This window comes from Xyrauchen texanus, chromosome 17 (genome assembly GCF_025860055.1).
Source record: "Xyrauchen texanus isolate HMW12.3.18 chromosome 17, RBS_HiC_50CHRs, whole genome shotgun sequence".
Taxonomy (NCBI): domain Eukaryota; kingdom Metazoa; phylum Chordata; class Actinopteri; order Cypriniformes; family Catostomidae; genus Xyrauchen; species Xyrauchen texanus.
Window position 1 is genome coordinate 24,439,517 of NC_068292.1, and position 15,250 is coordinate 24,454,766.

Below are 15,250 nucleotides of genomic sequence, written 5' to 3' on the forward strand. Positions count from 1 at the left end.
GCAACGGGTAGAACTCGATCGAAACTCGAGGGGTTAACATTTAACAGAGCCTGGTTTGCGACTGACATCATTCATTTCGCCTGGCGTGGGAGCCTAAAATTAAAGACAGCAAAAGGGACTCTGACATGCAAGTTCAGAAATGTGAGTATTAACTTACATAATATAGCTCATTTATAGTATGCCTATCACTTATCGCCGAAAGTGTTCGAGGACATCAGACCATAAGTAGCTAATGCTTGGTTTTTGACGTTTAAATGTTTGAGTGAAAGAGACAACAGGCTACGTTCTTGAATATTAGTGAGTCACTCAACAAAACTCACATGTTGAATATAGCCTAAATCTTTGACACTTTGCTTTAAATAAAATATTTTGCTGTTTATATTCGTTTCTGCGCTCAAAAAATTATTTTAAGATTTACGCATTTAAAATTTAATAACAATCTAAATGAATGGTAATCTTTAAAATATATTTCATTTTGTTAAAAATGATACATTTTAATTTGATGGAATTTTGATATGACGTTGAAATGCGTAAATCTTAAATAAAAAAATAGCTAAAATATATATATAGGCTATATATATATTTGAGTGTGATATAAATAAACATGAATAAATCTTCAGTTGGCTAAACGCTGACGTAAGTTCGGTGAAGTATGACCATTTGAAAATAGACAGAACTCATTTGAATAAAGGATCCCCAACAACAAAGTGTACTGTCACTCTTTGAGTTAATTTTTACAGCTATTTGGACAAACCCCTCGATAAACTACTCCTCCCTGTTATGCTTTCAGTTCTCGTTTTTGATGGGCGCGGGTCTCGTCAGCAATTGAACACGTTAGTTTTATTACCAAAAGACTAGCTCATGAAAATGCTAACGAAAAGAAACCTACCCATGGAGGTCGGTTGAATGATTACAACTTACAAATTGTATGTGGTATATACTAAAGTCCTTGGAGTATTAACCACAACAACATCTAACATTGTTAGAAATAAAGAGATTTACTGTGCCTGTTAACGTCTATTGACAGATAGGTGCGAGATCTGCGGAATCCCCGCGATGACACATAAGCGCGTGATCATTGGCCAGGGATTTCCGTCATTGAAATTATGAGATATAAGGGTATCCCAGCCACTATCGGACATTTTTAAGAGCTTTTCGGACTTTGAAGATAACGTCTACGCACTAAGCAAGCATTATAGTTTGACTCGCTTTTTTATGACATTTGAAACAGAAATTGATAACAAAGTAACTTTTAGTTTCAGAAACGTTACAATCGAGTTTTCGAGAACAAAAGGGAGCATTACATATTTCCAACCACCACGATGGCCATAAATAAAACATTATGAGACAGAAAACAAAATTGCCTTAAATGGATAGTTCACACAAAAAATGATAATTCTCTCATCATTAACCTGCATGCATCTAGTTAGTTTTGTCCATACAAGTCAATGGGGTTCAAAACTTTCAAGTTTCAAAAAGCATAAAAGTAATCAATATGACTCAAGTGGTTTATTCTTTGTCTTCTGAAGTGATGTGATCGCTCTGAGTGAGAAACAGACTAAAATGTATGTCTTTAATGACCTCATTCACGCTAGCACATCTTTGATGGGAATGACAACGAGGCTGTGATGGATAGATGTGCAGTCTCTTCAATTCAGTACTGCAGTTAAAAGTGTTTTTGGATCATTCTGCGGACAAAATATTGATAAAATCTCTGTACAAGAACCTTCAGTATACAAAGAACTCCAGACAACATGAGTTGTGGAAAATCAGATGTGATCTAGGAGCTTTAAACAGCTTTATACCTTTCATGCCATTGAAGAGACTGTAATTCTATCCCTCCATTCCAATTAAAAATCAAAGATGGCGCTAGTAATGACATCCGGGATGATTAAAGCACAATGCAGGCTTCAAGACAGTGATACTTTGGTGCTGAACATGGTTAGGGTTGCACCAGCTGTGCGTAAGTTAGGACATAATGTTCACACTAAGGGCTTAGTAGCTACTAGTTAGTTTGTAACTAAGTCAGTGCTTCATTTGGTTGCTCCACCTGTTCTTAAGGCAAGACTTAACTAGCAGTTGGTTAGCTCTCCATAAAGTAATGTGTAATCGCATAATATGACTTTTATCTGTATTGATCCAATAAGCAGCTTTCAAATTTGTACAAAGAAGTATTAAAAAGCTGTGTATTTCAATATTATCTCGTTAAGGTTGATGTTCAAACCTTGTAACCCATAACTGTCAGCTGTAATAAATTATATCCCATTAAAATACGATATGTAATAAAAGTTGATTTCATAAATAGTATATTTGCCTAGTGTAAATAACAATAAATAGGAACTGTATCTTAAATGATGGTGATAAATAAATAAAAATACAAAAGGCTGGGAAAATAGACATTTATTCATTTTAATATCTTATATATTTTGTATATGTTGAAACTTGACACCGGGCGATGCACCCTGAAAACTGCACCGCTAGATGGGTTTCATGCTGAAGAGCCACATGTAAAACATTTTCTCTCTCTTGTAAATGTAAACAAGTGTAAATGTCAACATCATCATTATGTCGAAATGATTGATGACTGTCATGCAAAACACGAGTTCATTGATGTCATAAAATAACAGTCTGCTTTATTATTCCATCCATTATTAACTGATCGGAGGCTTCCGTAAATATTTAACTTATTCATACGGTTACGTCCTACCTAAATTTAATGCTGCAACGTTCAAATATTTAGTAGTGTGTAAATTGTGACTTAGTGCCCATTTACGCCACAAGTAGGCTATGTTGTAACTTCCATAGGCCTATAGCTGGTGCAACCGGCCCCAGGTACTCAATCCCAGTATAATGATATATCAATAAAACATTGCATTTAAATGTTTTCATCAACCTTTTATCATTTAACTCATATGCATTACTTTTGTGCTGCCTTGCTCTCCCTTTTGAAGCTTAAACAGTTTGGACCAATACACTTGCTTTGAATGGGCAAAAACACAGCATACATATTTCAAAATAAATTTGTTTGTGTTCTGCAGAAAAAGAAAAATCATACGAACTTAAGAAGGTGAGAAAATTATGAGAAAACTTGGTGACATACCTGGCAAAGCATATTCTGAAATGAATGTAGAAAGTTCCTATGTTGCCTACAGCAACTGCAAACAACCTACAATTAGGAAAATTAACTATATTACTTCACAGACTAATTGTTTCTTCAGATTATTATGAAAAATGCACAGAACTGCTTATTTTAAAACTCGTGCAATAAGCAATAAGCCAATCGAGTCTGTGTGTTATACTGTAACATATGGCCTCCTGTGGCTTACTTTTTTATTTAAGTAGCCTATCTGCCAAAATAAAATTATTTTATATTTACTCTTGGTTAAGCAGATATTAATGTGTTTCATTTAACTCCATTATAACAGTGCTGTCATGTAGGTTTACTGTGATCTAATGGTCCCAGAAAAATACCCTATTTTGGAGATAGAGTGACAGGTTGAGAGGTGGAGTAATTAAAATGAACTGGAACAAATGGAGAACAAAGAAAAAGACAGAGCAGAAAAGGAATGATCCTCCTGAGGTCATCCCCAGTGGAATTTACAAGCAGATTAAACAAGAGTTGCCTTCCTCTTTTGAATCCCCTATACTATAAGAATTGCAAACTTCAGCAAGTTTTGGTGAAACCAGTTCTTTTTCTGTAATTGGATACAGAACGTTACATAGAACACAGAAATATCTATAGAGTGAAGTAGTAATATAACATTATCACCCATAATAGAGCTTCAGTTGTTGTTCCTAGTGGCTAGATTGAGTATTGCAACAATTTACTTGCCATCTGATTTATGTAGCTGATTTCAGCTCAGTTTTACCACACAGTAACCATATGGTAGAGTATGACAGGCACCAAATCTGACTCTAGATCAGCTGCTAAGCATCTCAACTGTTCACACACTCCTATGGGGCCCCTTTGAAGGATGTACGTCACTAATGCAGGAAGATGTGGTTTGCCACCAAGAGCGTAATGGAGAAAAGGAAATAGCAACAGAAAATGTGCTGTAAGAACCCTCTCCATAGACACAGAGGTTTCTGATAAAGAAGACAGGTAGACATGACCTCACCACCTCTTTTCCAAATGGAATAGCTTCCTCATGGGTGAGAGGATGAGCATTATGCTCCCCTGGTGGAAATGTCTTGCTTATCTCACGTTTGGGACTGATGCCCACTGGAAACCTCCGATATTTGCATTCTTTTCTTTTGCAGTCTCTTTTGGTGGCTAACACAAAGAAAATAAATTTTTATCTCATACCAGCACCTGCTGTCACCCAGGGGAATTCGCATTATTGGAGAAATCACTCAGTATTACATTAAAAACAACAAACATGCAGTAAAGAGTTGTGTGTTCAGCGATGCTGTACCTGATATGACTGCTTAGATGCATTAAGCAATGTTACAAATTTGTTTTTGGCTCTTTAGATTTATTAGAAATGTCAGATGTTCACTTTCATGTTTAAATAATGCACTCAGACAAAGTTTAAAAGTGTAACAGTGTTAGTGAAGCTACTCTGAAACTGTAGCTTCCCAAGCTACAAGCTACTCATAACGTCTCAGTTACGTACGTAACCTCAGTTCCCTGAGACAATGGGAATGAGACATTGTGTTTGCTAAGGCAAATGGGGAGTGTCCTTCCACATGACATAGTTGAAACCTCGCTACAATAATGGCATTATTCTAATATTGGCTATGGTATTTGAGCCACGGCCTTTTAGGCACAAAGCTGTTCGCTATATAAGTAGGTGCGCAAACACCATTCCTCAAAATTTTCTGACTGAGGGACAAGGATCAGTCTTTTAGTGCGGCTAGCGTACGCAATGTCTCAATCCATTCGTCTCAGGGAACCAAGGTTACATACGTAACAGAGACATTCCCTTACGACTCAGTACACTTGACATTGCGTTTGCTAATGCATATGTGGAAGAGAATCCCGTCACACCGAACTACACAATATAACCTTCCAGAGAGGAAACAAGATGCCGCAGTCTCCTTGGGATTGCGACTGACATGAGTTTGCTGCAAATGAGTGACACTCATGTTGGGCCAGGAGGGGAGCACTCAGAATGTATATATTAACTATAGTCATATAGTATGAATGAACCCTTTCACAAACCCAGTCGGCAAGGGAGTTTATTTATAATGAAAGTGCTTGTGACTTTATGGTAAATTACAATGGCCTGAATGCAGGCAACGAAATAACAAGCGCTCTAAACAGAGAGGACTTGTGAAAAGAGAGATGTTACGCCTAGGTTGTAAAACCTTGCGAATGTGTTTTGAGAATATCATCCTGCTGCAAAGCATATGTCTTATAAAGACACACTGTTCATCCATGCCTCTAGTTGAGGGTGCTTTAACACCAATTGGGCAAACCTTACCCTGTGACTTGTAAGCCAGGGCAATCGCATTAACGATCCAGTGAGAAAGACATGCATCCTCCATAGAACACAAAGAGTTGATCAGACATTTTGAACTGGCAGGTGCACTTAATATGCGTGTAGCACCCGCACAGGGCATAACAAATGCAAGGATTGTTCCTCATCCAAATTATATGGATATGTACACGATTCAAGCATCTTAGAACTAAAATGGTGCCGAAGCCCACTGTCCTTCTCCAGAACGAGGAAATAACGTCTCTAAATCCAGCTGTGTGTGTCACAGTCTGTGCATGCAACACTGGCATATCGTGTGATCGGACCACATATTGTGCTTGATCATTGTAAACACCAGCTTTGACACGCCTGTGAGGACTCACCACACATTTGCCCAGAGGGACAGCAGGCTTATTAATTCATATGACAATCTCTATCGAATTCTTTCTGTATTTCAGCTCGTAACAACCGTGAAAGACAGAACACCATTTAAATGGGGTGGCCAACATGCAAATTGGATCGTATAATCATGTTAGATTGTTTTTTAGCACCCAGTCGGAATGCCAGTAAGAGCTCACCACGCATCTGCATACAGGACAGAGGGCAATTTGGTATGTTAATAACATGATATAATGTGCCAATCACCATTGGGAAGTGGTTGCTCAAAATGTGAGGCTTTGAAGGGGGAAAGCTCTTTATTGAACCAGCAGCTCGGTTACAACATTTGGCAATGCTGAGGCAGCTGGTGTGGGATTTTTAGCCGGGTGCTGGACCGAGAAAGAGCGAGCTGGTTGTGATGAAGTTCTGCTCCATTTTGGCATAAAATGTCTCATAGCCTGTGAGTGTTGCTGAGTCGTGATGTAGTTCTCAGCAATTCTATTCACTGAGCCTCCGAAAAGGCCGGCTGGAGACACAGGAGACACATTGCCAGAGGTGATGATCCAAAAGTGGTGCAGAGCTCTTTGAATGTCTCTGGATCATAGCCTTATTCATCCATTTGTTTGAGAAGCTTAGCTTGGAAAACTTGGAGCACTGTCATCACGTGGAGTGCTGAATCAGTTTGGCTCACCGCTGAGTATGCTCTTCCAGTCAGTGCGGACGTTAGTAGACACGGCTTAGAAAGATGAACGGGCATGATTTCCACGCCCTTCTACTCACTGGGCAGAGATGTGCCGCTACCGCCTCTTTCAGGGGTAGTAGGGCATAACCGTTTTCTTCCCCATGATCCACATTAGAGAGGATGTAATCTCTGCATGGGCGAGCTGAATAGGGCGCGCTCCAGGATTTTGACAGTTCGTTATGAAATTCAGTGAAGAACCGGTCAGGTCTACAGGATTTCTGCCATACCGAGATCTACTGCCCTTGAAAGTATGCGAAGCATCTCCTTGTCAGTGGTGCGTACACACTCCCCGCGCTCACTGTGGGAAAGGGCGGTAGCACTGTACACTGACCACTCACCTGATGCAGTGAGTGCCATGACATCGTCATCATCCCCAGCGTCAGAACCACTGAATGAGATGAGGCTATGTGCTCCGGCGGAGGGCCGGAGCTCATCACGCACATAAATGTATCGGCATAGACAACTGACTCTGCATGGGCGCAGCCTATACAGTGAATGCAGCTCTCATGCTGATCTGATGGCGGGATGTGCCTCTCGCACAAGGAATACTAATGGAACGACATCTGTAAAAAGACACGAACACGTAAGTGACTCTTGTATATAATATATATATAAATATACACACAATATAACAATATACAGTTGCTCATAAGGATACACAACTCCTGCCGAAGTGCTGCGGGGAATCAGGATTCTGAAGCTACCAGCAAATCGTGTAGTCGTGATGTGAGATGAATCGCTGTCTTGAAGGAAGAAAAGTCTGAGGAATGGTGTTTGTGTGCCTGCTTTTATAGGGAACAGCTTCACGCCTAAAAGGGTGGGGCTCAAACACTATGGCCAATATTAAAATATTGGGGTTATTGCAGAGGTTTCAACTAGGTCGTATGGAAGGACACTACCAATATGCATTAGCAAACGCAATGTCAAGTGTACTGAGTCATAAGGGAACTTAGAATAGTACTTTGACTAGTCAAGCTACACTTTTTAGCTAACATCTACACTACAAGTTACTAACAAAAAGTAGCTAACTACATTGAAGCTATTTAAATAAGAAAATATTTTTTAATATTTAGCAGTTCTAATGGCTGAAGTAAATAATATCACCTGATAATTATACATTTAGCTTATTTAGGGTGACATTAAATATATTAATATAGAAATATTAAACATACAAATTTAGCTATACTACATATAAATTAATAAAGCTATAAAACACCAAATATAGTGATAAACAGCTTGGATTAACTAAACATTTTACATAAATAAGAAGGCAATATCTTCCTTTTGTGGCATGTGCAGTGAATCAGAGAATCATCTACGTGAACTACTTTATTTACTTGAACTGTCCAAACAAACTGATTCAGTAAATGTAAGTTTTATTTACTAGTTATGATCTAGCTAACTTAGTAGCTCCACTGCTTTTAGATATTTACTCCCCAACACTACAATGTATTTTGTATTGTGTATTTTATTTTCTTACATTGTATTGTACGTATTACTGATCATTTGCTAATGTGTTACATTGCTGTTCCTACAAACAATTACCACTGGCTGTGTGGCAATTAAAGCTTATATTCTATTCTATTCTATTCTATTCTATTCTATTCTATTCTAGTGTATTCTAGTCTAGTCTAGTATATTCTTTTCTATTCTATTGTTGTAGTTTTGTTTTCTTGTTCAGTGCTTGAGTTCAGTGTGGCACTGAGAGATATCAGACAGTGATTTATACCTGTGCCCACAGCACCAAAGGAAAAGGTGTGTTACCCTCTGCCCACAGTGAAGAAACTCCTGGAGCAGAAGAGAAAGAGAGAGACCTCCTCAGCACCACCCTCCTGCTCTACAGTGTCTTATACTGCTGGTGGCACTGCATCTATCCCTGTGAGTAACATCAGTAATGTCTTGCAAAAATGAAAAATATGTCATCCTTTTCTCACTCTCATGTTGTTACAAAACCTTTTTAATTTCTTCTGTGAAACACAAAAGGAGAGGTTTAGAAGAAAGACAACCATAGTCACCATTCACTTTCAATGCATCTTTTGTCCATTAAATACAATTAAATGGTGACTTGATGCTGATTTTTTTTTTTGGTGAACTATCCCTTTAATATGAATGTCTGTAGGTTCATTAGAAAGACTTTGATCTTCCTTTAAAATGTTTTCAACAGGTTTTGACATCTGTACAATCTCACGCTGTTGGTAAGTCTGAACAAACCAGCTAAATGAGACAGGAATTTTCATACAAAACGAGAAATGGAATAGATGTCACTTACATTTACATCTGAAGTTGAAAGACCCTTTCCTTTGCAGGAGCCAGTGCAAGCTACCCACACATGGCAGCAGTTGGATATGACCAATGGGAAGTGTCAAGCATGCATCAGCCCCATTCTTCCCTACAGCATTGCAGCTCATTCACTTTCATGTCCAGTTCATCTGCTGCAGTAAACTTACCCCAGACTGCCTACAGCAGTCAGCAGATGCAGGACTGCCATGATGTCCAGACAGCACAGCAATTTGTAAGAGACAACACAGTCCAACAGCAATATAGTATTTCAGGTTGCTGAACTACTAATTACAGCTGTCTGCATCTTGCCAAAACTGAGTGATTCTGAATAGATTTATGTTATCACAACTTCAGCCTTTGTTGCTTTTGCATGTTCTCCAAGTTTGAGGACATAAGAGAACTTTATATAGGTCTTATATATAGGCCTTAATCATGTTAAAATCACCTTTTTCACATCCTGCGATGAGACGTTTCCACTGTATTTAGTAGCGTAATTCTTGCTAACTGTTTTATGCTATACATTTTTGGTATTATTTAGTGTCAATTTATAACGTTCTATTACCCTGACATTAGGCCAGGCAAGGCCACATGTAGTCACTGCTGTAATTGGGTTTAAAATACAGCTGCTGAGGGAGTGACAGTAAATTTGGCTCCTTTTTCTCTTCTGACTGCCGTAATCCAATTTTTTTATAATAGTAGATTTTTTTGTTTGCTGTTGGAGTAAATGGGAATAAAAATATTTGCTGTGGTCTCCCATCAACCACATTAGAATTTCACCCACTGTAGTTAACGTAAGTTCTCCAAACCTGGAAATGTGAAAAGTGGCCATAGAAGAAAAAAAACGCCACATGAGAAACAAAACATAATGCATATTATGTTCAATTTATTAGTCATATATGTTCATCATGGATGAAAGTGTTACTGCCCTCTGTTTGTCCTCACAGTCTATAACAGAGTGTCCTGTATCTGAAGCTGGGACTAATTTGACTCCCAATGTCCCCATTCAGAGCTCGGGCTATTGTTGGCCATCTGTATCCATAGTAGAAGATCATGCAAGCCCATACGTTCTCCAAGAGTTCAGGCCCCAGATAGATATGGTCAAGCTACAGGAGACTCGAGCCTTGCTGCAGAACATGGATTACACCTGGCAGGATGATGATGGCGACACGTAAGTCAGAGGAACATGGGCAAACATAGTCTGAAATGTTGTTTAGGGTAGAGATTTATTACCACAGACGGAGTAATAAAGAATTATTTAAAAGAATGATCTGGAATCATAGGTTCGGACATGAGTATTCAAAGGGATAGTTCACCCAAAAATGAAAATGCTCTCATCATTTACTCACCCACATACATCCCCACATGTGTATGAATTTCTTTCATCTGCAGAACACATATGAAGAATTTTAGAGAAATATCTCAGCTCTCTTGGTCCTTACAATGCAAGTAAATGGTATCCAGAACTCTGAAGGCCCAAAAAGCACATAAAGTCAGCATAAAAGTAATCCATAATAATACAATTTAATTTTTATAATAAAAAAGGACTTAAATATTGATCATCTTCACACCCACACCTATCTTATTGCTTCTGAAGATATAGATTTAACCACTGCAGGCGTATGGATTACTTTTATTTTGCCCTTTTGGATTTTAGATAAAGTAAGTAGTATTTGGTTGGCCATGTGATCTCAACATGGACCGTATGTGTAAATTATTGTTTTTTTATTAGGCTACAGATATGACTGAATTCTTCATCTCATGTGAGTGGCCTTTAACTAGCAGAGGTACTTCATTTACTGTAATAAAATAAGCTCTTCCAGAGACTTACTCAGTTAATAACCTCCATTACCTTAGGTCTGTTTTGATGAAGAAACTTTTTCAACATCTTAAAACATTAATACATACCGTCTTTATGTAAATTGCTTAGTTCACCTTAATACAAGTTCAAATGATGAGGCCCAGTAGTCCACATCATTAGGTGTTTTACCAAAGAACTTCTTTAATGTCTTGTGAGTTTCTCAACTTGTGAAACCACTGTGAACCGTGAACATCCTTTTGAAAAGGTGACTCCAATAGAAAACAGAGAGGTGAGCGAGTTGGAAATCTTTGCGCTGTAAATGAGAACTGAAACCTTGTCTTTTCTCTCTCTTAGGATTCTACATATATGCACTGCGAAAGGTCTGAGAGAATATGCCTTTGCTGCTGCAGAGAAACTTAGTGGACTGGGGAAGTTGGACTCCAAGGAGCACAAGGGCAAGGTGAACATAATAACATTGAAAAGATGTGTATAATTTTCGTTTTCATGCCAAAATACTTTCTCCTTTCCCAGCTTATACAGAGTCAGCTATGAGCAGGGTAATAATGACAAAAAGTGTAAACATTTTGGCTGTGTTGAGCTATTGAAACATTGCTCTTTTTGCCAAACTAGCTTAACAACTGGCGTTTTGGGAGGCCCTATCTGTATGTCCGACCAAGAAAGTGTTTGGTTGGACATACAGATAGGGCATAATAAAAACAATTATTATTTTTGGTGACACTAGTGGCTCAGAAAGCACACGTTTCATCTTTAAATAAATAAATAAGCTTTTTATTAATGTACACATGCACTGTACACTAATTTGCCATTCTCTGGTATCTCAGACTGCTTTGCTGGTGGCTGTAACAGCTAATCAACCAGAGATAGTTCAGGACCTACTCTCGCTTGGTGCAGATATCAGCGCCATTGATGTCAATGGTCAGACTGCACTTCATCTGGCTGCCACCTATGGTTTCCCCCAAGTCATGCAGGTGACAGAGCAAAATTATTCACCCATATGCAAACCGTTCAAAATCACAAAAGCATGCATCTAAACTGATATGAATTAATAGGTTATTCTCTCCACGGGACTCCAAGTGAACATGGAAGTTGGCAATTTTGAAGGTAGAAGCCTGTGTATAATACTCCATTAAGGTCTAAATAAAGTTAGATCTGAGGCGGCAAACAGATATACAGTACCTTTTGCTTCCTTTTAGGTCTGACACCTCTTCACTGTGCAGTGATCTCTCACTGTGGCACAATGAAGGCTATAAATGCCTCTTCCTCATCCTCAACATGGCTAGCTGATGGCAGTCTACAGACTCAAGCAGAAGATAAACAAATGTGCTTGCGGCTACTTATAAATGCTGGAGCTTCAGTTCTCAGCCAGGTATTCCATTTAATTCCATTTATTCCATTAAGCTTATGTTGATATATAACTTCATGTCCCTCTGCTTGGCTGGATAATGTTCCATATTTTCACTATGATTTTAATTTCAATAATTATTAACCCGAATATTCCTGGTTCAATACAAGTTAAGCTCAATCAAAAGCATTTGTGGCATTATGTTGATTACCACAAAAAAAAAAAAAAAAAATTTTTTATTTGTCCCGCTTTTTCATTAAGAAAAGAAAAAATAGAGGTTACAGTGAGGCACTTACAATGAAAGTGAATGTGGTCAGTTTTGGAGGGTTTAAACACAAAAACGTGATGCACATACTTTTATAAAAGCACTTACATGAATTCTTCTGGAAAACGTATGTATTATTTGAGCTGTAAATTTGTTTAAATCATAATTTTTACAGTCATTTTAGGGTTTTAGTGTTTGTTGACATTAAATCATCATGGAAACAAAGTTGTCAAAAAACAAAGTGAGTATTTTAACATTCAAAATGTAGCCCCCATTCACTTCTATTGCAAGTGCCACTCTGTAACCCAGATTTTTCCTTTTTTAATGAAAAGGAGGGGCAAGTCAAAATAATTGTTTGTGGTTATCAATATTATGCCACAAATCCTTTCAATTGCGCTTAGCTTGTTTAAACCTGGAATATTTCTTTAAGTAATGTATTTCAGTGTACTCTAAATGTGCATTTAAAAGGATAGTTCATCCAAAAATGAAAATTCAGTCATCATTCACTCCTCCCATGTTGTTCCATATCCATATGGCTTTCTCTCTTCTGTGGAACACATAAAAAGAAATGTTGGGCAGAATGTTAGCCTCAAAATTCACTTTAATTGCATGTTTTTCCATACAATTAAAGTGAATGAGACTAACATTCTGCTTAACATCTACTTTTGTGTTACACAGAAGACAGAAAGTAATATGGGTTTGGAACAACATGAGTGTGAGTAAATATTACCGAATTAAGTTTTTGGGTGAACTATCCCTTCAACATGATGCACTATAGTACTCTGTTTCTCATATAGCTACAGCAAACATGTATAACAAGTAACTGATATTGACATTTACAATTGTAGTAGATATTTCCATCCAATTGAGAAAAGTAAATATGTATTTCCCAAATGTTCCTTTCTAACAGACAGACAAACAACTGATTTTGTCATTGTTCCATACACAATGGTTTCGGTTTCAGAGTGCCACATGAGGAAACCTCATTCGTGCCACACTGGCTTTGATGTTGCTTCCGTTTCACATTGATGATTAGTATGAATTGGTCTTTTTCAGGAAATCAAAAGCAACAAGACAGTTCTTCACCTAGCTGTGAAGGAGGGGAATATCCATCTCGTGCGATTCCTCCTGAGCCTCCAGCTCTCCAATATGCAGACTTTCGTCAACATGAAAGTGAGAAACACATGATAACTACAGATATTATAGTTGTAGGGGATTTAAAGGGACTGTTCACCCAAAAATTTATATTCTGTCATAATTTACTCACCCTCAGGTTCTTCCAAACCTGCATGGCTTTCTTTTTTCCATGGAACACAGAGATGTTAGGCAGAATAGGGACTGACAGCTTTAGTCACCATTACTTTTATTGCATGGAATATGAAAAAGATGCAATGAAAGTGAATGGTGACTGAGACTTACAAACTGTCTTAACATCTCCTTTTGTGTGCCACTGAAGAAAGAAAGTCTTGCTGGTTTGGAACAGCATAAGGAAATGTAAATGAGGATGGGAGTTTCACTTTTGGATAAACCATCCCTTAAATGAACACTGCATACACCGTTACCTTTATAATTTTTGTCTCCTCTCAGGCTCATGGGCACACAGCACTGCACATGGCTGCAGGACTGCATGGAAGCCCCCATCAGGAGGAACTGATCAGACTGCTGCTGAGTCGTGGAGCTGATCCCAGCATCCGCAATTTGGAGAACGACCAACCAGCTCATCTACTGCAGAGCGGAGACAAAGGAGAGAGAGTGAGAGGCTTTTCTTTATTCACAAAGCAGTCAAAAAAGTAATCTCTCATCTGGCTGAGCAGTCTACGTACAGTTCTAACCATTCCCTTGAACAGTTTGATTGTGGCTTTAGAAAAATCTATTTGCTTATTGCAATGAGGTCTGCATAGTTCACACACAAATAGAAAATCTCTTATAATTTACTTACCCTTTTGGTCAATACAATGCAAGTGAATAGGTGCCATCATTTTGAAGCTCAAAAAAATCACATAAGTCAGCATAAAAGTAATCCATTTGACTTTTGAAGCAATGTGATAGGTGTGGGTGAGAAAGAGATTACTTTAACAATCTTCTTCTTCATTCACATTCTTCTCTGCATATCACACACAGTTGAGCAGGGAGAAGAATTTCTAGAAAAAAATTATTTAAATGTTGATCTGTTTCTCACCCACACCTATCATATCACTTCTGAATATATGTATTTAACAACTGGAGTCAATTGGTTTACTTTTTTGCTGACTCTATGTGCTTTTTGGAGCTTCAGTATTTTGGCACCCATTCACTTGCATTGTACGGACCTACAGAGCTGAAATATTCTTCTAAAAATCATAATTTGTGTTCTGCAGAAGAAAGGGAGTCATACTCATCTGGGACTGGTTGAACTATCCCTTTACATTTTGTTTAAAGGAACAGTTCACACAAAAACATTTTATTCTATCATAATTTACTCACCCTAATGTTGTTTCAAACCCCATATGAATTTTTTTATGTGGAACACAAAGGAGATGGTTTAATGAATATCCTGGCCCAAGTTTTCAATACAATGCCAGTGAACAGTGCCTCATTTTAAAGCTTATAAAGGACCCAAAAGAATCATAAAAATAGTTCATGCAACTCTTGCGTCATTTATTATTCATGTTCATCAGCGCTAGTGCCACAACTGTTTTTAGCAAAAAAAAAAAATATTCTCAAGATTTGCACTATCCACTAACAATGTATTTAAAAAAACAGCCTGTGATATTCATTAATACATCTCCTTTTGTGTTTTCCATAAGACAAAAAAAATAATGTAGGTTTGGAGATGAGTGTGAGTAAATGATTAAATAATTTTCAAATTTGGGTGAGCTATTCCTTTAATTTCAAGAAAAGAATGCAGACCAGCTGATGTTTTTCCTGTCTCTCTCTTTTCTAAAAATCTCAGCTCAAGTTAATCTTGAAGAAGAAAAGTGCCTCCTCAAGGCGGCGTTTTACATCCTTACAGGACCAAGAGTGA

The 15,250-nt window shown here is 37.9% G+C and overlaps 1 protein-coding gene across 1 annotated transcript; it reads left to right on the forward strand.

Moving 5' to 3' along the window:
• LOC127658342 (NF-kappa-B inhibitor delta-like) lies at positions 1–15,250 on the forward strand. Its single transcript, XM_052147582.1, has 12 exons — positions 1–141; positions 8,282–8,418; positions 8,705–8,735; positions 8,847–9,052; positions 9,828–9,988; positions 10,973–11,078; positions 11,461–11,607; positions 11,689–11,740; positions 11,833–12,005; positions 13,303–13,419; positions 13,834–13,998; positions 15,179–15,250. The coding sequence occupies exons 1-12, from the start codon at positions 126–128 to the stop codon at positions 15,248–15,250; spliced, it is 1,383 nt and encodes a 460-aa protein (XP_052003542.1). The 5' UTR covers positions 1–125.

What these genes read in the sequence shown, in the direction of transcription:
- LOC127658342 (XM_052147582.1), top strand. An exon ending in TCCAGACAGCACAGCAATTT is followed by an intron (nt 9,053 to 9,827) that starts GTAAGAGACAAC and finishes GTCCCCATTCAG; the next exon opens with AGCTCGGGCTATTGTTGGCC. An exon ending in GCGGAGACAAAGGAGAGAGA is followed by an intron (nt 13,999 to 15,178) that starts GTGAGAGGCTTT and finishes TAAAAATCTCAG; the next exon opens with CTCAAGTTAATCTTGAAGAA.